Here is a 21,744-nt window from a genome sequence, read left to right as displayed (position 1 = left end):
ATTGGTTGGTGCCGTCAGTTGATTGGCCGGTGCCGTCTGTCGGTGCAGCAACAGCTGAACTTCTCAACGCGAGCGACGGAAGAAACGCGACGCAACGGACCCACAATTCAGTTCGGCAACGGATGACGTGAGCCCATGTAAAGTGAATGGGATCCGTCTCTAGCACTGCAACGCACGCAACTGTGTGTAGGAGCCTAAGAGCGAACAGGACACTCGGCATGGCTTTTAGTATTTTATGCTGCTCTGACAGTGCACTTTTATTGACTGTTAGTCTACTGTTTTTGAGTTTGGAGATGTAGGCTACTATTTTGCAACGACAGACTGTGAATGCCGACGCCACAACTGTCGCATTTCCAAGCCAGGTCCATGATTGGCTTTTATCCCGACGGATAACTATGGTCAAACGTTTTGCATGGGGGATGTGTCATACTGATAGCCGGTACCCCGAGAGGCTCGCAACAGCTCGACGTAATGTAGATGCTAGGCTACTAAGCCAACAACGTGGGCACAGGTTCCCTGTTAAATCCCAAGATGAAAATGCTCATTAACCAACTACTATATTCTTACTACATATCATTAGCACTGGACAATATTGGAAAATATAGGAAATGCGACGGGTCAGTTTGGCCCTTTATTTACGGTTTATGGGTATATTTTCATCAACAGTAGCCTATAGGACGTCTCTCGCGTTTGCAACAGCTCGACGTAATGTAGATGCTAGGCTACTAAGCCAACAACGTGGGCACAGGTTCCCTGTTAAATCCCAAGATGAAAATGCTCATTAACCAACTACTATATTCTTACTACATATCATTAGCACTGGACAATATTGGAAAATATAGGAAATGCGACGGGTCAGTTTGGCCCTTTATTTACGGTTTCTGCAATTTAGATCAACAGCTCATGCATTCAGCTTGGGTGCTTGGGTCATCCTGCGGCCAGAAACGTGAAAAACCTTGTATTTTCCTGTATCTTCCCAGATCTATCTTGAGACCTTTTACTAAAGTTCTTATGCAGCAGTGTCTAAAAACCCTAAAAAGATTTATGCTCATTTGGCGTTGCAGGAGTGGTGGTAAATGTATCGGTGGCACTTGCTGCAACGGTGTTCGAGTGTGCAGAATCCCTCTTCATCGTGCAGTTTGCGCACACAATCAGCAGTAACATAGTTGACACACGTGTCAGTCCGTGACATGTTTAATTTTGAGTAGGCTAAGTGTTCAACATCAGTGTTCAATATGGATTTAATTTCAATCATAGCCGTAATAATATTTAGATGGGTTTTTTATGTCGGGGAGAGAACTCTGTTGGGGGGCACACTGGCCTGTTTGGGCCGGCCTGGCCCGCTGAGGCCCGCCCTTGACGCTGACGCTGCGTCAGCATCCAATACATCTTTTATTTATAGTTGATCAACCACATAGAATAGTAGCCTACTTAAACTGTGCACTGATAACAGTAGCAGCCCAAAGGTAACCAGTTGTTTTCAGATAGCCTACCTCAGGACAACATGTTGCCTGGGTGTTGCCCACATTATTAATTGATGGCACAATATATAATTGTATCACGTAGAGGCCAGGGATAAGTTCGCTCAGTGAGTAGAGAGTCATGCAGGTGAGAGTCATAGTTTGAATAATTTTGCTATAGCAGGATCTAATCCAGTTTAATGCTATTTACAAAACATATATATATTTTACCTGTATTATGTCCAAATGACTGTAATGTAGCGCTCATGGCGTACTGTATATAAAAGTGGCTTCAAACCGCCTAAAACTTGTTTGTGAATGTCTGCAAACAAATTGCTGCTGTGGGAAGCTATGAGCACAGCGCGTGCATGCGCAAGGAAACCAGTAGGTTGAGAAACCAGAAGGCACACACTGGATTTCTCCTTTAAGCGATTCTGGATCATGGTAGCATTAGGTGGTATTTGAACGTAACACCCAACAAAACACTAGAGGAAGCTCACCCATCCCCTCCCCAGATTCCCCTTTCCTTACCCCTAACACAAGTTTACCTCAAGGTCACTATTTTTTTATTTGTTTACTCATTTTGGCCTTCTATAAAATCAACGGTTAAGCAGTAGGCTAAGATCCCTTCGAACGCTGATGAGCCAATGACAGACCAGCCTCAACGGGACTCGGACATCAGCTCGGACAACTCCATAGAAAACAATAGGGAGTAGGAATAAAATGACAAATGAATGGTTATTTATGGAGTTTATTAACTCAAAAAACCCCGACGGATAACTATGGTCAAACGTTTTGCATGGGGGATGTGTCATACTGATAGCCGGTACCCCGAGAGGCTCGAAAACGGGGTATATTTTCATCAACAGTAGCCTATAGGACGTCTCTCGCGTTTGCAACAGCTCGACGTAATGTAGATGCTAGGCTACTAAGCCAACAACGTGGGCACAGGTTCCCTGTTAAATCCCAAGATGAAAATGCTCATTAACCAACTACTATATTCTTACTACATCAAATATTAACGTAACCTAACATATCTTAGTATCAATCTTCCACTAGCTAGCTAGCTAGCATTAACGTCAGTGGTTTTTGCACGGTGATTTGCACGACTGGCCACAACTGCTTGTCACCTTGTATGTATTATAAAGTTTTGAATACACCCCATAGCATAATTAAGTCCCTTTTGATAGCTTCTGGAGGAAAGTAAATCCTTTTATCGACCAAAACGTCCTCAAAGCCTGCTTTCATATACTGTCAGCAAAGATCCTTAATACACAAAGATAAAGCAGCACATGCTTCTACAATGGAATGGAATTGTACACAGTTCCTGCCTCCTAAAAAGGCGTGGTCAGAATGCGCTTAATTTATCAACCGTCTCTGTTGTCAGCTGCCATTGTCCACAATGTATTTCTAATCAAGTCTGGTTTGTTTGTCCGAGTTTTCACACAGTAACAATGGGGGGCGGGGCTTAGCGACAGGTCAATTGGGTTTGAGAACCCAAGGCAATTGATAAGCGGGTTTGAGAAAGACAAGCGGCAGGGGGACCCTTGCTTTCAGTAACTACACTAATATCAGAAACAAACTCATACTTTTCCCTCAGGATTATTTCATGTCTGTGTGTAGCCACAAGTGGTTATGACCACTTTGAGCCCCAAACTGCCTTTTACTGGTGAGCTGATTGAGACAACTTCACTTAGGCTAAGGCTGTGTTCGATGCACGTTTCTTAGTAGCTGTTTACCTAACATGGCCGACATATACAAACATTACAGACACATTAGACTTACTCCTGAATGCATTATTTAAAACTGGAAAGTTTTGAAACCCTTAGGAAGATTGTGCTAGCCTTTGTGACCAGTTAGAAAGAATTATACCAATTAATACTAATGAGTATCAACAATAAAAACAATATGGGGCGTGCCACGACTCCAGTGTCATGGAAATCCATTTTGGAAATCCATTTTTTTTTTTGAAAACACCAATTTGACTTGTCTTATGCAAATCTTTCTTTTTTATTTTCCACCCTGAATATGGGCAAAATGCCCCATTGACATCAATATGTTTTATATAGAGTCACCACACTGCCACCTGTGGTTGTATAGAGTAACCTGTGGTAGCTCTATACAAAACATATTGATGTCAATGGTGCATTTTGCCCATGTTCAGGGTTGAAAGTGAAAAAGAAAGATTTGCATAAGACAAGTCAAATTGGTGTTTTAAAAAAGAAAAGATCATGGAGAATAAAGAAAAAAATATTTAAAAAATCTTTGTATATTCCCACAAGGTGTTTGGGTGCTCTGAAAATGAGAACCAAAAGGATTTTTTAGACTTGTAAAGTCTGCTGTTCAGACCCTGAAGGAATTTATTTTCTGTTCATTGTTTTTTGTGAGAGTGTTTCTACTTATCTCCGTAAGGAAAATAAAAATAAAGAGCCTATGTTGAGTGCAAATATGTCTTCTGAAGGCCTAAACAGAGCCCAGCCAAAAACTCCAATAAAATTTGTATCAACTTTGAGGGACAGCTATGGCCATGCAGGATTATCCAGACCAAACGTGACGATTTTGCTACATACTATTCCTATTTATGTACCAGCATGCAAATTTTGCCTCTTACATGGTTTAGTTCTTGCGCTGTGGGCTTGTGAACTTTGACAAAAAAAAAGAGGCCGAACAAAATCGACACCCCCCTCCCCCTGTAAAACTGGCTGTATCTTGGAAAGTATTGATCTTACATAAGAGTCATTTTACAGTGTGTCTCCTGGGTAAGATAGGTACACCTGGTAATTTTTTGAGACCTAAGTGCGTGGGACCTGGTTGAATTGACGTGGAATGACCCATAGGCTACCTCACAAGTTATAGGCTACAAATGCCTCAAGTTTTACCGCCTGCGCGAATGGAGCATTTAGAAGCTGCGCTGTGTAGTTCGGATCTTTTTGGATTAAAGAATAGAGATTCTGAGTTTTTTTTAAGAAACAATTAAGGGTCTTTGGTAAAATTAAGGGTTTATTATATTATATATTAATGTCTTTGCTTATTTCTTACAGGTAATTTATCCACATCACTCAAAACTAACTGAAAAAGAGGTAAGCTTGACAATATTTAGAAATGTGATTTTGTACACCAACGCATGCTTGAACATATTGAAATTATGTATAATTCCTCCCTGCAGAAAACCAGTATTTGCTACCTGTCCTTCCCAGACTCCAATTCAGGTAATTATATATCACAGAGACCTGTTTTATTCACAGCTGCATAATTTAGTTTTTGCCTCATGAATTCACTTTGATGCGGAATTCTAGTTATCATAATGCAATGTGTAGCTATTGACCTTCACTCAAATGTCCGGGAAAGACCTGGAATGTGATTTCTTGCATAAAATGTTACATTTTTCAAAATGTTCATTAAAAAAATGAAATGGCTTTACATTATTTCAAAAACACATATGTACTGCGTGGCAGAGGCATTTACTAATGGTAAGGTAGTGTCTGTTGGGCCTCTCTTGTAGCTCCTCTTTGAACCTGAAGAGGTGATGGTGAGTCCCTGACATGTTAATGAAATCAAAATGTTAACACCATTATTGACTCTTGATTAAGTAAAGCTGCAGAAACCTGAGTGTTTGAGGACCAACTTAATTTCAATGAGCATGTGGTTTCTGTCTCAAGGTTTTGTCAGTTTCGCCTTAAAAAGACCCTACTTCACACAATATGAATCGGGACACCCCAAGCTTGGAGTTCTTCAGCACATAGCATCCACTGATACGTATTGCAGCAGATAGAAGGGAATCTCTGTTACCTGTCAGTGGTCACTTCCAGAGCATTACTAACTCCTTAAACCTTTTGTCAGTAGAATCCAACCTGAGCTTCTAGTGACCTGATTCCCACAGCCAAAAGGCTGCAGCCGAGAAAGGAGCTTGATGTGAGGTGTGTGTGCAGGAAGACCAGAGTGCTGAGGAGGATTAGCAGTTAATGGTTGTGTAAGGGCTTTTAATAGAGACACTCTTTGCACTCTTATACAAATGATTAGGACAAATGATGAGGACAATAAAGTCATCTATAAATCACACCCTGTTGGTTGTGCCACTAATCCCCAAGCACACATAGAAGCTTTCTGTTTGCGGAACATGAACATAGTTTTAAAGGACTTGTCTAATTTTTTTTAATGTACACACACAGCTATCACGTCTGGTGTAGCCAGTTCCATTGATTATAGTGGAATCTACTAGCCTGGGTGCCATTCCGAACGTAGTCCCGCCCACAACATTTGAGGTCGGGAAGTTCAGTCTGGCATTGTTCCATTGTGGAGCAAGTATGCTTGCCCTAGATCGGGCGGACAAATCAAATCGGGCTTTACGACGATGGACAGGTGAGCAACAGGTCTATCACGTCATCTGAGCACGCTTAGATTAGGTTTATGTTTGAAACAAAAACGCTGTGGCTAGAAGGATACATGGCTTTTAAGACCCCATATGGAAAATGCATATTATTTAATGAGGTTTTATCACTGAAAACGATTATTTCTGAGAACTTTGGCCAAAGTTGAGATGTGGGAAAACTCTGTGGTTTCTTGAATTTCCCCTTGGGGATCAATAAAGTATCTATCTATCTATCTATCTGGTTTGTTCAGCTCTGTTGCATTGCGACATGTTCCCTCGTTCGTTTGAAATCTCTGATTGACGACCTGTTTGAGGGATTTGCGACAGCTTTTCCCAGCTGTTTAACATGTTTGTAGCATATCAGTGTTCAATGGAATTATTTTTAAAAACGGAGGGGATATAGGCTATAAGTTTTCTCCTAATAGCCTACCCTACTAGGCTACGTATCTCTTAGATTTCGCTAATGAGTGTTGTAGGCTAGGAGTTATTGACTGCACTAACTTTTACAAAAGACCAGAAAACAATGTTAAGGCATTTGTGGAGAAGAAGGATGGTTCGTGTGTTATCTTCCTACACCTCACGGTAAGCTATTTTGTTGCTCTGATTGGTTAGATCTATCCAATTGAGTGCAGAGGCATTCCCCCCCTGTATCGGTTGAAACACGCCCCATAATTACGTCCCAATGGAGCAGTATCAGACTCATATTCTGACTAGAATTGAGTATGACTACGTCAGGCTAGGAATCTACTCTATGTCCCAAGTTTTCTTGTACAATAAATGGCATAAGTGTCACGCCCGGGATTGAACCCGGGCCTCTGGATCCAAGTACTGACTCTTTCCTATTGAACCTATTGAGTTATCAGAGTTCTGGCATGACATATATTTTCTCTCTGTTCTTAGAGGTCCAGTCCCAAATCTATGTTTTTCTTTTTATATTCTATTTATTGATTTTTTTTGTTTGCTTTGTTGTTTTTCTGTGTGTGTGGTGGTGGTGGGGGGCTTCTAAATAGAAGTTTTCTTCTGAGACCAACTTCTACCAAAGAAAAGCGTACTAAAACTCCTAAACCATTAGAAAGACTTGTCATTGCTGATATGAAGTCTCATGCACAAGCCTGCTTAAACAATGCCTATATTATGGGTAGACCAGTATTTAGGCTACATATAGCCTAGGCATGTCCACTCGGACAGAGTAGGTTAGGCTATCTTTTTTTCTCAGCCGACCGTCTCTGTAATGTCCTGCACTGACAACATTGAGGCTACATAAACGAATGCTAGTCTTTTTCTAACTTGTGTGCTCAATTTCCAGTGCATTTGCTTTGCTTGTGAATGAAGTTGTAGGTCTACTTTCCTTGTCCAATGAGATTGTTGAACTATGCTGGCCAGAAATTAATATAGGTGAAAGTTTCTGTCATGTCATATAGTACCTCTCGCATAGTCTGTGAACTTGCCCCAGGATTTCAGGATCCTAATGGTTCTCTGGCCATGAACTTGCATACATGCATACCCACCAAAGCCAAGAATTATATATCTTGAAAAATACCATAGTAGCAGTCTGAAGTTCTTTCATGAAGCATGAAAATAAAACAGTGGTCAACTGTTCTAATGTAATTAACAAACTTGTTGTAGTAGTTAGGTATGCGCCCCATACAGTATATGGCAAACAAATTACAAAGGGTTACTGAATAAGAAGGCATAAATTAATGTATTCTTTTAAAACCCACTGTGTTGTGATGATATAAACAGAAATACTTTGATGTCGTCTACCATTTTCTGCTACAAGGACAAATCATCTTTTTGTGTCAGCATATGTGTGTTTGTTGCTTTAATCCAACATATGATGAATTGGGAGGGGGCAGGCAACCATCATGATATGTCCTTCCTATTTTCCCTACATACTGGCAGGTTGCCTGGGTGACACACAGTTCTGCTTCCGTTTCCGGCAAGCATCAAGCAGGCAGTTGTCGCTAGGATGCTTTCTGGACCGTTGTGATCGGGATGCCCCTGTCTGCCTCAAGGTTAGTTACATAGATTTGTAGCTGGAAGGCCAAAGAAAACACGTCTGCCCAGTATGTGGTGTTCATTTTGTCTTGGTTTCAAACAAAACAATACAAACCCATTACTTTGACTATTTTTGACAGACTGGCTTGGGCATACTAATTGAGATGATCTACTCTGTTACCCGACACATTTGTCTAGCCTGTATTGTTCAATTTTGTATTAATTTACTCTTCCAGAGAGACCAGGGCCATTTCTATGGTTATGTCTACTTCAGACAGGTGCGGGACAAGTCACTCAAAAGGGGCTACTTTCAGAAGGTAAGTTTCTCATAATGCAAAAATAGTTGTTCTTGTTAATTATATTGCCTCCACTAAACTTGTGAACCAATTGTGAAGGACTTGTGTGTCAATGTTGTAAAGATGCAAATGCTTCTGCAGCAGCCATCCTTAAAGATCCTCTTCTACCTTGAACCCTAATTCTAAACACTTGGGCTGGTTCACTGTCCTACCCTTAAACACAAATACCATGTTGTTGCTGTTTTCCATAGATGTTCTTATTATAGAGATTATGTAAACTTGAATGTGTTATAGGGGTTTAACAGTACAGAAAAATCATGGTTCAGTTCACATTACTGTTTGTATACCACAGTTTGAACATCACTGTTCAGTACAGGTTCAGTGCAGTGGTGAAAAAGCAAGAAATAAATAAGTTTCACGCTCGGGATTGAACCCGGGCCTCTGTATCCACTGACGCTTTACAAAATGAGCTATCAGCAATATGTTTGACTCAAGTGCAGAGATGGTGTAGAAAGTCTCCTGCCAACATGTTACATTTCCTGCTCGTTCTATTGTCAGCAGCTCCATGGGCAGAGACTCTATATTCTGGGGTAAACAAACTTTTTATTGATAGTTTCCCTCTTCAGTGAGTGATTACCGAAATGAAAATGAAAGTATTCTGGCGACAACTGCTTCTCTCTGTTACATGACTATACCCAGAATGCCTTGCATGTCTTTAAACACCACAAAACAACACACTAATAATATTTTTATATATATGAATTTGCATACTTGTGTACTTGTAATATTTTGAATATTTTACTCTCCTATCATGACAATTAAACCATAATTGTATGTGAGAGTTAAACACCATGACTATGACAATTGTTGTTATGTTGGCAATAAATATCCAATGTTTTCTCATTGTCTGTAAGCCCAGACTATCCCGTGGCAGGACACTGAATTGAGGAGTGTGGCAAGCATTGGAAGGGATACTATACTAGAGTGATGAATTGATGAATTGACATGGTACAAGAGACAATTTGGCAGAAAGAGTAAAATGTATATGTGGGTATTTCAGATGATGTGAAACTATAAAATTGTAGTATCCTCTCAATTAGGGGTGTGACGAGATCTCGTGCCACGAGATCTGGCGATACAAAAATATCACAATATTTCTCGTCAAAAATCTGTCTTGTGGAGAATAGGGGTGTGACGAGATCTCATGCCACAAGATGGCGATATATGGCTCTGGTCCGCGATATTTCTTGTCACACACGAGACAGATCTTTACCTTGACGAGAAATATCGCAGACCAGAGCTGTATATTGCCATCTCGTGGCACGAGATCTCGTAAATTTTTTCTTTGACGAGAAATATCGTGATATGTTTGTCACGAGATATCGTGGCCTACGAGATCTTGTCACATCCCTACTCTCAATAGATCCCATAGAGTCCAACAGTATCTCATTTTTCAACATCAGGGAATAGGGATCAAAAGTCAGGTGCATTGACACATGTCCCAAGAGCCAAAACACATTTTTGGTAGTTGCAGCATCCCCTGAAGGTCATTGGGCACCACATTTTTTGTGCGTCCTCACGATCGAGTCTGCAGTCTGTGTACCAAGTTTGGTTTTGAAACCTAAAGGTTTTGCTGGCAACCTGGGAGATGTCAGACTAATAGAAAAATAAAGAGAAATATAGCCGCAAGCGGCAATGGCGGGCCCGAGCACCTGCGGGCCGCAACCTGTGACATTTCAGAATCCAACAAAGCACCGATGTGGTGCATTTGTAAAATGTACATATTTGATGTGTGTGCTATTTGTTTTTGAATGTTTTTTTCTGGCACATTTACTTGCTTGGCCAGGTGGGGGCGCAATGCAAGGCAGGCCCATTGTGTGTCATCATAATCATAATATATATTAACCTGAGAAATTTCAGATTATTCATTTTAAGCAAAGAACATGGTCTTCAATGACCTGTGAAATTTAAAACATTTTAAGCCATGCATCGTGAATTATGACACATTTATTGTTTATGTGGAAGGGTATTAAAATGAATAATTTCGCCATTTCGTCAAATTACAACATATAAAAAAAAAAGCTTCACAATTTATAATCAGGAACATCTCGGCGTCATGTATACCAACTTTGACATGAATCGGATCAACCGTCTAGGAGGAGCACGTTAAAATTGATCATGTCCACAACGCACAAAATCTCAATTACCTCACTTCCTGTGGGCGTGGCTAATGGCATGTTAATACAAAAGTTGTTTGTTTTTGGGAGTTACATACACCCACCAAATTTGGTGTGTGTATCTAAAACTATATGCCAACCACAAGTCACAGTGACATAAGGGGTTGCTATGGAGTTTCTGGGCCAAGCCCAGTGCCAAGGCTTTTCCCCTGTGTATTCATGGTATCTCTTGACGTGTGTGCCAAATTTCATTTGCATGCGTTTTCACTGATGGGAAGCACCTCTTTTAGCATCACAATTAATCACATTTTAGTCCGCACAAAATCCCAAATACCTCACTTCCTGTTGGGCGTGGCTAATGCATTGAACATACGAAAGTTGTTCATCTTGGGGAGATACACACACCTACCAAATTTGATGTGTCTAGCTGAAAGTATGTGCCAACCACTGCATCAATCACCTAAGGGGGCGCTACTGAGTCCCTGGGCCACGCCTCGGGCCCTAATAATAATCCTTACAAAAACAATAGGGCCTTGTGCCCTTCGGTGCTCGGGCCCTAATAATAATCCTTACAAAAACAATAGGGCCTTGCGCCCTTCGGTGCTCGGGCCCTAATAATCCTTACAAAAACAATGGGGCCTTGCGCCCTTCGGTGCTCGGGCCCTAATAATAATCCTTACAAAAACAATAGGGCCTTGCGCCCTTCGGTGCTTGGGCCCTAAATATGTGAGAACCCGGGAAAAATGGGAGTGTTGACAGGTATGCATTGGAGGAGGAAGTCAGCTCGAGGCATTTATTATAATGGCCTATGCAGAGATGTGTGCTATGTATCAATATTATTCCTGGCTGTGTGAGATTAAACGGAGGTGTCAGATACGGACTCACCTTGGACCATGTCTGAAGTCAAGTGTCATTTTTTGTGTGTTTGTGGGTTTGGTGTTTTATTCATGAATAAATTGTTTTGAATTAATTTTATCTGTCTGTTCATTTTGTCTGTCTGTATAGTCTCTTGTCCTGATCAGCAAGCTTCCATATGTCACCTTCTTTCATCAACTGCTGAAGTTGCTGGCTCCAGAATACTTTGAGAAGCAAGAACCTTGTCTTGAAGCTGGTAGGTGTAAGCCAAATTGGCCAAAAAATAAATAAACATGGTAGAAGGATGGTGTTCTAAACACGGATGATAGTTCTTCTTAAACGTTGCAGTGATTTCTTCACATTGTCTTTCATCTGTAAAAGGCTTGAAACAGTAGGATTTTTGCAGAATCTCTAATGTGTAACTTAACGGTATAATTTTTTAATGATCTGATGTTCTTCAGCTTGTAATGACATAGATCGCTGGCCCACACCATCCCCTGGAAAAATACTGAGTCTCCCCATTATGGGGATAGTCATGAAGGTAAAGCTTCTTTGTTAAAAAAACATGTGTGGTTGTATGCCATTTTCTCATACATTTTACCTAACTATTTATCGGTTCTTTCTCAGCTGCGTATACCTACATGTTATGATAAACCAGGAACCTCACAGCTAGTGCAGTCAACACCGGTAATTGACTGAATCTAAACTGTTGGTCAGACTGATATCATTATATTGATAATGTTCTCAAATCATTTAGTGACTTTAACATTACCCCTCTTGGTGCACTTGTTTACAGAGTGACAGCCTTGTGTCCATTGTCCTTCCTACTATACATGAGGTGGACTTGTTTCGGTGAGTACATTTGTAGTTCTTTGTCTATTGTGGACAATAGGTCTAAAACATACTCTGCACATGCACTACGTATTAAATTCTAAATTAGTTAAGAGGGGACCACTTAATTCCGCAACATTGTCTGTGGCATGAGCTAGTTGAATACTACCTTAGTCTTGCTTTTAAGTCCCATAGACCCTTATTTGAGTGATGTGTAATGCTAGCCTGGAAGCCTGCCTAAATTGACCCCACCCACAAAATCGCCAAGCAGCCTTTTAAAGGCACCCTTAAGAGTTTTTGTTTTTACTACAACATAACATTTCCAAAATCATTTTGATGGCACGTAACCTCATAACATGACTAACGGCACTTCTGTCATAGTCTGAGCGGCCCTCTACAGTATAGGCGATAACCGACCTAGCAACCTTCTGTGTCCGGGTAGGAACACTGCCCCCTCTGAAATCGAAATGGAAAAGCGCTGCTATGCTACAGGAATTCGTAGATCAATTTCTACAGACGGCTATTTATATTCTATCAGTTATGTGCCATTTTTGATATTTGTTGATTTTGATCCTTCCCTAGGTGTTTCTATCCAGTCTTCTTTCACATTCAGATGTTGTGGGAGTTGGTTTTGCTAGGTGAGCCGCTAGTTGTCATGGCGCCATCTCCATCGGACTCCTCCGACACGGTGCTGGCGCTAGTCAGGTGAGAGGATGAAGTCTTAGAAGTGTTCACTCAAAGCTAAGAAACCATGGACACTCACAGCAAACATGCTGACCTCCAGCACACACACTTCTGTATGTACCGGTGTCATCATTCATCAGACCAGCTTGTATACATATTCTTGAAGTGTTGAAGTATACTGCTCAAAAAAATTAAGGGAACACTGTTTTCCACACATTTTTTGAAACCTTCCACCCTTTTCTCCATTCTCAAACTACATTCTGACGGTTCTTGCAAAATAAAACACTCGCCTCAAAAGTTTTACTTGTGCTCAGAACCAAACAGAGTACCGATCCAGTGTATGATTGTGTTCCTTTAATTTTTTTGAGCAGTATATTTGCCCAAAATAATTGCCAATTAATCCACATAGTTGGGAAATGTTCCTTCGGGTGTTTTTTTTTTTTAAAGCATTACACAACGTGTCCAGCCTTTTGTTGCCCGTCCCAACCTTTTGTGTCGTGTGTTGCTGGCATCAATTCAAAATGAACTTATATTTTTTATATATATATATATATATATATATATATATATATATATATATATATATATATATTATATATATATATATATATATATAATATAATGTATATAACAAATACTATCAGCTGCTTATCAACATTTCATAGAATGATGGTTGTTTGATGCTGGATTGTCAATTGCATTTTTTGCTGTGTACTCAGACCTGGTTAAATCTAAGATCATTATGATCTAATTCATAATGCCAAACTGATGCCATCCCTATGACTTATAGGTCATACAGGAAATGGGATTTATTTTACATCAGCTACGTTCGGTCGAACTTTTTATTAATTTCCGACTAGATGAGAGGTATTCCATGAGTGGCGATATCTCAGGACATCAAACACTGGGACTCTTTACCGCTACTTTGCAACTTTACAACTTTGCTGCAGAGTGACATTTTCCTTTGCTTGGCTATTTCTGGGGAGAAGCAGAACAAACAAAAATAAAAAAAAAAAAAAAAAAAACACAGTTTGACGACTTAAAAATTGTACACTTGATCATGGCATTGGATTTGGCCTTGTGCCTACTGCCGAACCACAGTTGTGGGTATATCTTTACCAACCCCACTCTCACGCATGCCATATGACATCTTTTCTCATCTGCATTGTAGAAAAGAATGTTTTTGGAAAATAAATAAGCAACAGCGAATGTTTTACACTCACCATCAATGTCTGCTTTTATAACAGTTGCATTTCGCCGCTGCGCTACTGCAGTGACTTCAGGCCATACTTTACCATCCATGATAGTGAGTTCAAGGAATACACCACCAGGACACAGGCTCCGTGAGTACACTTCTTACCTCAGTTCTACCAAAAGCCTCTTTTGAAAGACCCAATGCAACTCCTATTTACAACTTTTAATTTGACTAATGGCAAGGCTGAAATTGACAGGACTTTGTAAGGAAAATAAGAAAGTCATTGACTGCGTTTATTGACTGCACTTCAGTATCCAGGTTATGATAAGTATCCCGGTTTTGTTTTTGCGCTTGTAATCATCATATCCTGACTTCAGAACCCTGGATAAGCCCTTATCCCGCTTTTGAGAAATCCGGTTATGCAAGCTGGGGTACTCCGAAAGCAACCAGGATACTGTTCCATGTATACACCTTATTCCAGACATCGGCTGACCACACACATTGGACTTTTTATTATTGGTAACCGGGATAGCTAGTATACATGGATTTCTATGGAACGTCACGAAAACATGCATGCGCAACCAAGAGGCAGAAAGCACCATAAAACAGCATAGAGCAATGCAAAAGAGCAAAAGAATAAAATGAGTTTTTGTGCTGAAAACTGCACCAATTCGAAATCGCGATGGTTAGAGAATGTTAAATATGTTCAATATCCCTAACGGAATGCATGTCTTCGCCAAAAATGACAAAATACGATGTTATATTAATCATTCAAATGAACGTCAAACTTTGAAATATAGTCTGAAATGAGATGTTATTATCATTGAGACATCAGGGGAATACAAAAAAATCTGATTGTAGCTTACAACAGCCGACTATTTAGGTTAAGTTTATAACTTTGTGGACGGCCACCAAGCGTCTTCTGCCTCACGGCTGCGCGCGCATCTAGTTTTGTTGGTAAACGGGAAACCCATGTATTCATCATGTATACAGGGATATGAATAACTAGGTTTCTCTGTGTTCATGTAAACACCATATTTTGGAGATGATCAAATTCAGGATACTAAAGTTTATGTAAACGCAGTCATTGATCACTGGCCATTTCCTTCTGTGTGTATGGTCACAGTATCAGTAGTTCATCAGATGCTAAGGAGACTGTGTATCCTTTATGTATGTATTCCCTTACCCGGTTTTACTTCTCCCTCCTGTCTGTCTCATCCTCCCACCTTTTTGAGAACAACGCTGTTGTGAAACACTAGTCTATCTGCTACTTTGCTGTTTCACAGCTGAGATGCAAGTCTTTATGGGGTCAGGATCTCTAATGATTTCCATTTCTCATTTGACATCAGGGTTTCTCACCTTGGCTCTCTTTCATAACACAATTGGGTGTACCTCACAAACGGCCTACTAGAAATCCGTACATATACTGTGTATGTTGTTAACTTTATATACTGTGGATACAACTGTTTGCTTAATTTTGTAGGATGTAGTACAAATGGTAAACATAATTATTGAATGAATAATAAGCACTCATCTGATTTCACATGGTCATGACGCCTCAATATTATTTTGTGTTCATGCTTGTCTTTAAGTGTGTATTGGATGGTGAAAGGATGAAGCTTTTCTTTTCACTTATAAGGGTGATCTGAATCTTTTTGTCTTTGCACTCTTACAGTGGCACACCATAAAATATTATTAATATTTGATCCAAGTTTATTTATAGGGACACATGATGGGGATTTGACACCACGTCCAGAGGTAAATAAAGATGTGTTTGCTTATGTGTTTACTCCCATACTCTAGGCCATCTGTCATCCTTGGTGTGACCAACCCTTTCTTTGCCAAAACCCTCCAGCATTGGCCTCACATCATCCGTATTGGAGACATGAAACAGACAGGTACTTGTTCATTATCATTTGGCCACTGTTGCTACAGTTGAAGTTGGAGCCTAAGATATGCTTTAGGTTGAAGTAATTCAAACTCATTTCATTCCAAAGATACCGTTTTAACAGACTGGTTTTCGGCATAACAAAAGCTTTTTCCACAAAATCTTTTTCATTTTTTAAAAAAGTGATCCAACTGACCCTAGACAGGGAATGTTTACTAGAAGTAAATGTCAGAAATGTTTGAATGCGTTTGGCAAAGGTCTGTGTGTGTGTGTGTGTGTGTGTGTGTGTGTGTGTGTGTGTAAACTTCCAACTTCAACTGTAATGAAGTGCAATGTAATCATAAAATTCCACAACAACATGAATGGACTTTTCCGACCTGTCAAATCATGTATAGAGTTGGGGCGACTACGTCACGTTTGGGTTGCTCTACACTTCATGCTAGTTGGGGATATGTAGTCTACAAAACAAACTGTAGAGTTTTCATTTCAGTAGATGAAACTAATTTGCATAGTGTTTTGTTAGCTCACATTTTTACTGAGAAATATTACCCTTTCCTGCCTCTACTCCAGATCGTAACGTTAGTCAGATCATTGTATCCTCCAAGACTGAAGTCAGCGCCCAATTCAACAGACCGATGCAAAACATATTGTGCGAGAGGTCACCGCTTTACTCAATGCATAAGTCTTCACTAACTTTGCTTTGGCAACAATTAGTAGACAGGCGCTGCGGCAGCAGTAGCCTCATCTTCTCTCTTTTCCTCTCGCTGAGAAGCATACACTTGCTATCGCTCGCTAGTATACGCACGTAAAGGAGCCACACCAATTTAACAAAGGTCTCTACAGTAGGGTCATGTGGGATAATGTTTTGGGATGAGAGAGAGTATCGCTGTAAAAACACTGCTGCGCCGTTATTATTGTGGACATGAACTATTAAGCCAACTGCTCGGGAAAGGTCTGTTCTACATTTGTTTTTTACATTGCCATTTTAACCTTGGTCTGCTTTTAAGATGAAGTATTTACATATCTTGAAGGTGAGATGGCAAAGCAGATGAAGGTGAAGAAACTAAAAAACCTGAAAACTCTGGACTCTAAACCAGGTGCAGTATCCTGCCACCCGTCCTCCACTAGATTACTAAATGTGCATGTTCTTTGACACTAGAGATTAGAACAATTAGTACCAGTTGTCAGTCATTGTCTGAACTGTCTTGTAGGTGTGTACAGTGCATACAAACCATTCTTGAACAAAGATGAGGACATCATCAAACAGCTACAGAAGGTCATTGTCAGACAACTTAACAGGATTAAACAATTGCTTCCTTGTTTTTTGTATTGCAATCCTTAATCTTTGTTTGTTTATTTGTTTCTCTTGCTGTCTCCCAGGGTGTTCAGCAGAAACGTCCATCCGCAGCCCAGAATGCAATTCTGAGACGGTACTTCTTAGAACTAACCCAAAGTTTCATCATACCATTGGTAAGATGTCTTTCAATGGCATGAAACTACAGCTGCAACATCATTCAGTTAATCGATTTGTTCTCAACTATTAAATATGAATCAACAGATTAATTGACGATGAAAATAATGGGTTGTTAACACTAGTGTCCTCTCTCTTCTCAGGAGCGATATGTTGCCAGTCTAATGCCCCTGAAGAAGAGTATCTCTCCATGGAAGGTAATATGATATAATATGAAGCTGTTAAAAAGAGAAAACAAGAGGACAAAATATTAGTGGGGGCATAAATGGCTACAGTGTTCATACCATGTTTGGGTCCAAGTTCCCACAGGAACCCAGCTTTGGGTCCGACCTGTGGTCATTTCCCACCCCATCTCGCTCTCCCAGTGTTGGTCTTCACTGTCCTGTCTAAATAAAGGCAAAAAGACCAGATATACAGTGGGGAGAATAAGTATTTGAACCCATGCTAAAGTTGACTAAAAAGAAAAATATAAAAACATCTGTTAGAAATTGATCTTAATGCCTTAATTAAAACAAATAGTAAAAATCCAACCTTTAAGGACACCAATTTTCTTAGTGAATGAAGAATGTATCGTAAATAAATAAATGTTCTTCCTTAAATTACAGGGGCAATAAGTATTTGACCCCTATGTTAAATTCCCATAGAGGCAGGCAGATTTTTTTTTATTTTTAAAGGCCACTTATTTCATGGATCCAGGATACTATGCATCCTGATAAAGTTCCCTTGGCCTTTGGAATTAAAATAGCCCCACATCATCACATACCCTTCACCATACCTAGAGATTGGCATGGTGTGTTTTTCAGTTAGCCTATTAGCTGGTTTGATTTGCATTGAACCCAATGAGCATTTTAGTCAACTTTAGCATGGGTTCAAATACTTATTCTCCCCACTGTATACTTTAAAATGACTGCTAAGTTGCACTTAAAGTTCCTATCTAATAGCTTTCTCAAATCATACTCACAAAGCTGCTCAGACCCATTTTTCACAATGGAAAAATGGCAACTCCTAAACTAGAGGAGAGGCTCATTTTCTATGGCTGACATCAATCCACATGCACAAGTTTGCTTGTGTACTGGTAGCCAGTAGGGACAGTAGCTATGCAGTGATTAGGCCTCCCGACCGACACTATAAGAAATGTGCTAGTGACTGATGCTAGCACCCATGGGTTTTAGCCTCCTCACTAACACGCCCATCACTCCAACCAAGGTGCTGCAAGTTTGTGGGTTTGAGGCTAGTGTAGGGGTGAACCGTGCAGTCAACACAACATAGGTTACATTCAGTGATCTCTGGTTAATGAGCACAAGTCTGTGCCTGTAAGCAAGCGCCAAATGGCCTACTGCAAACATCGATTATTTTTCGATAATGACAATACATTATCCCTCTTATTATACGGCTACTTGCCAAAACAAGAAAAGAAACTTCACACAATAGGTCTTTTAAAATTATTTTGTTACCGTTTTGTGGCTTCCGCTGAGAAAACAAATAGTTTGCCACACAAATAGGACTTGACAGTTTCAGCTGTTTCATGGCAACGTCTTACTTGCTGACTTTCACTTTCTATTGCGATAAGCGAACCAACTACCGTATTTTCCGGACTATAAGTCGCATCACTCAAAAAATGCCTCACGGAAGAGAAAAAGAACATGTATAAGTCGCACTGGACTATTAAGTCGCATTTATTTAGATTTTTTTTCACAAAATCTAAGACCAAGAACAGACTGACTATATGGCGGCAAGCTGAGGCGAACTTGGCGATAAGGAAGGCGGCCATGGCCCAACGGTAATTGTAAAGCAATTTACAAAAGATTCACTGAACAATAATTCTGATGTGGTACATGAAAATTGATCTAAAAATGTGGAGAATGCTAGGCAATCACGCACTTTGGGCGATGTGGAGGGACAAGCTGGCAGCAGAGCAAATGCTCAGCAGGCTACCTCCGAGAGAGCGAGAGAGAGAAAAAAAGATGTGCATTTAAAATTACATTTTGAGTTGCGTGTCCCGAGTCCCAACAAAAGCCTGTCGGAACGTGAAAATGTCCCGGTTTACACCAACCACTATTAAAGTGTAGTATTAATATAGCCCGATCATTAACTAAACCCATGTAAAAAGACTATAGCCTAAAGCATCTGGCGTATGATTTCAATAATGTGTGTGTGTGTGTGCGAGTGTCAGTCAATCGTAACAGTCTGCATAATCTTTGCAGCCAACCTTACAGTGTATCTCTGTAAACATTGTGGCAATGCCTCGTCATATCTGCCTCGTTTTAATGGTTAGGACAATGCTGAAGAGAAAGTCATCATTCTCAAAATATCCAGTTTTGTTTTCAAATGTTTTCATGCATGTCTGGAAACGGGTGAGGAATGTTTAGGAGACAGGCTCATAAATCCATGTCAACGTTGGAATATCATCAGCTATTTTCCCATCCTCATATGGATTTGTGGTCTTTTATTCCCCATTTCCCATGCCTCCTTACATTTTTTTTCAACAGAGCCCGCCTCAGTTACGTCCCTTCATTCAAGAGGAGTTCATGAAAACACTGGAGAAGGCTGGTCCGCAATTGACATCTCGGCTCAAGGGTGACTGGATTGGCCTCTACAGGTACCAGTCTACCTTTAAGTGGCTCATAGCTGGCCTAAGTAGTTCATAACATCCTTAAAGGTGCCGTGTGTAATGTCCCCCAAAAAATCAATTCATACTCCACATTCCATAAAAGATGGGGGCAGTATACCTCTAGAAAGTGAGTTGGTCTACCCTAGAGTAACAACCAAGACACGTGTATTGCAGTTTGGCTGGCAGTTATGTTGCCCGCATACCGCCTCCCATGGCCGAAACTGGTATTATTACACCTGTCGGGCTGTGGCTAGTAATTTAGCATGCTAATTTAGGTTGATATCTCTGCAGCACTATACCTTGTCATTTTTTTAATGACATCATCGCCCTTATTTCTTCTCATTCTTTTGATGCGTGTAGCTCATTTTTTTGATAATTCTTACACATGGCACCTTTTTAAAAATGTCCTACAATTTACAGAGCATTTTCCAAAAGCATCGTAACTTGAGAAGGCGCTCCTGAAAACACTTGCAGATTTATGTGTTGTTTGTAGAACTACTTCTTTTCACCACACATCGCCTCAAAAGGACAATCTGCACTGCAAAAAATGAACCAAGTGTTATTAACCAAGTGTTATTGATCTTATATTAAGATTAAAAAATCTATTTGGTATTTGTTTTTAGTATGAAAAGACTTACCTAGCGCCCTCTCAAAATATAATTTTGACTTAATTTAAGAAGACTTTAACTTATTTTAAGGAGTCTTATCAAGACAAATTTGCTCAACGCACTGGCAGATAAATTTGCTTGTTTTTAGGACAAATTTGCTTAACGCACTGGCAGACAAATTTGCTTGTTTTCAAGATGAGATGTCTTAAAATAAGTGAATTATTTTTTAAATTAAGTCAAATGATTTCACAAGAAAGCGCTAGGTAAGTCTCTTTATACTGAAAACAATACCAACTAGTTTTTTTTTATCTTTATATAAGATTAATAACACTTGGTTAGATTTTGTTAGATAAGCAGTTTTTGCAGTGTGCCTTTACTAATGCACTGCAAAAACTGTTTATCTAACAAAATCTAAGCAAGGTATGTAGGTTGACTTGAGCGAGCTAACAAGAAAAGTAGCCGAACTTTACTTACTTCGCCTATCTAGTAACGCTAGATGAATTCTGCAGCTGTAGCCAAACAAGCAAATTTGTCTGCCAGTGCGTTGAGCAAATTTGTCTTGATAAGACTCCTTAAAATAAGTTAAAGTCTTCTTAAATTAAGTCAAAATGATCTTTTGAGAGGGCGCTAGGGAAGTCTTTCCATACTAAAAACAATACCAAATAGATTTTTTAATCTTAATATAAGATCAATAACACTTGGTTAGAATTCATTTTTTGCAGTGTGGATGCTTAGTAGCCTAAAGGCAGTTACTGGATGGTTGCTGCGGCCAAAGCCCAGTCATTAGTTCCATCTCTCTTGTTGCCTAGCTAGCATAGCCCAGGATTCTGTTAAGCCCTAACTTTGTAAATCACCACTGTCCTTACTACAAACGCAATGTAACAGAGCTACAAGCCATCTCAGTCATATGTTGCAACTCTGCTTTGCGTCATGCTTAACAACGGTCCTTAGCCATTTTAAAATCACTGGAACCTATGGCCTCTCTCTATGGGCTTATTGCCTAATTTGTTGGCTTGCGCTGTGAAAATGACCATAGCAGCTGTAATGGAATGTGGTGTTAGTGGTGGATTGACAAAGCACCATAATATAGTCATTTAATGGTCCTCTTAATCAGTTTTTGTTACCTTTTTACTTACATTAAAAGTATGGGCTTTAGAGACATTTCTTTCCTGGGAATTGTGGTCATGAGACTGTCCATTCAAAAATCCACTGATGACTTAATCACACATTCACAATTACTGATACAACAGCACGGCAATCGTCAGCAACCTTGTCTACGCTATTGAGTAATGCCCTTCTCT

At 39.9% G+C, this 21,744-nt stretch overlaps 1 protein-coding gene across 1 annotated transcript in view; it reads left to right on the top strand.

The window, feature by feature from the left end:
- The window catches only part of dennd6aa (DENN/MADD domain containing 6Aa), a 28,289-nt gene that overhangs the window by 3,415 nt on the left and 3,130 nt on the right, over positions 1-21,744 (top strand). Inside the window, exons 2-17 of the mRNA XM_048254469.1 lie at positions 4,502-4,540; positions 4,627-4,669; positions 7,732-7,844; positions 8,064-8,144; positions 11,306-11,411; positions 11,617-11,696; positions 11,783-11,842; positions 11,952-12,007; positions 12,569-12,691; positions 13,918-14,013; positions 15,669-15,763; positions 16,785-16,850; positions 16,965-17,029; positions 17,134-17,223; positions 17,368-17,421; positions 19,714-19,823. Coding sequence (XP_048110426.1) covers positions 4,502-4,540; positions 4,627-4,669; positions 7,732-7,844; positions 8,064-8,144; positions 11,306-11,411; positions 11,617-11,696; positions 11,783-11,842; positions 11,952-12,007; positions 12,569-12,691; positions 13,918-14,013; positions 15,669-15,763; positions 16,785-16,850; positions 16,965-17,029; positions 17,134-17,223; positions 17,368-17,421; positions 19,714-19,823 — 1,277 coding nt within the window. The remainder of the gene's footprint in view (positions 1-4,501; positions 4,541-4,626; positions 4,670-7,731; positions 7,845-8,063; positions 8,145-11,305; positions 11,412-11,616; positions 11,697-11,782; positions 11,843-11,951; positions 12,008-12,568; positions 12,692-13,917; positions 14,014-15,668; positions 15,764-16,784; positions 16,851-16,964; positions 17,030-17,133; positions 17,224-17,367; positions 17,422-19,713; positions 19,824-21,744) is intronic.

This window comes from Alosa alosa, chromosome 10, assembly GCF_017589495.1.
Source record: "Alosa alosa isolate M-15738 ecotype Scorff River chromosome 10, AALO_Geno_1.1, whole genome shotgun sequence".
Lineage (NCBI taxonomy): Eukaryota > Metazoa > Chordata > Actinopteri > Clupeiformes > Clupeidae > Alosa > Alosa alosa.
Note: the sequence above shows the minus strand (reverse complement) of the source record. Positions and strands in the feature narration are given on the sequence as shown.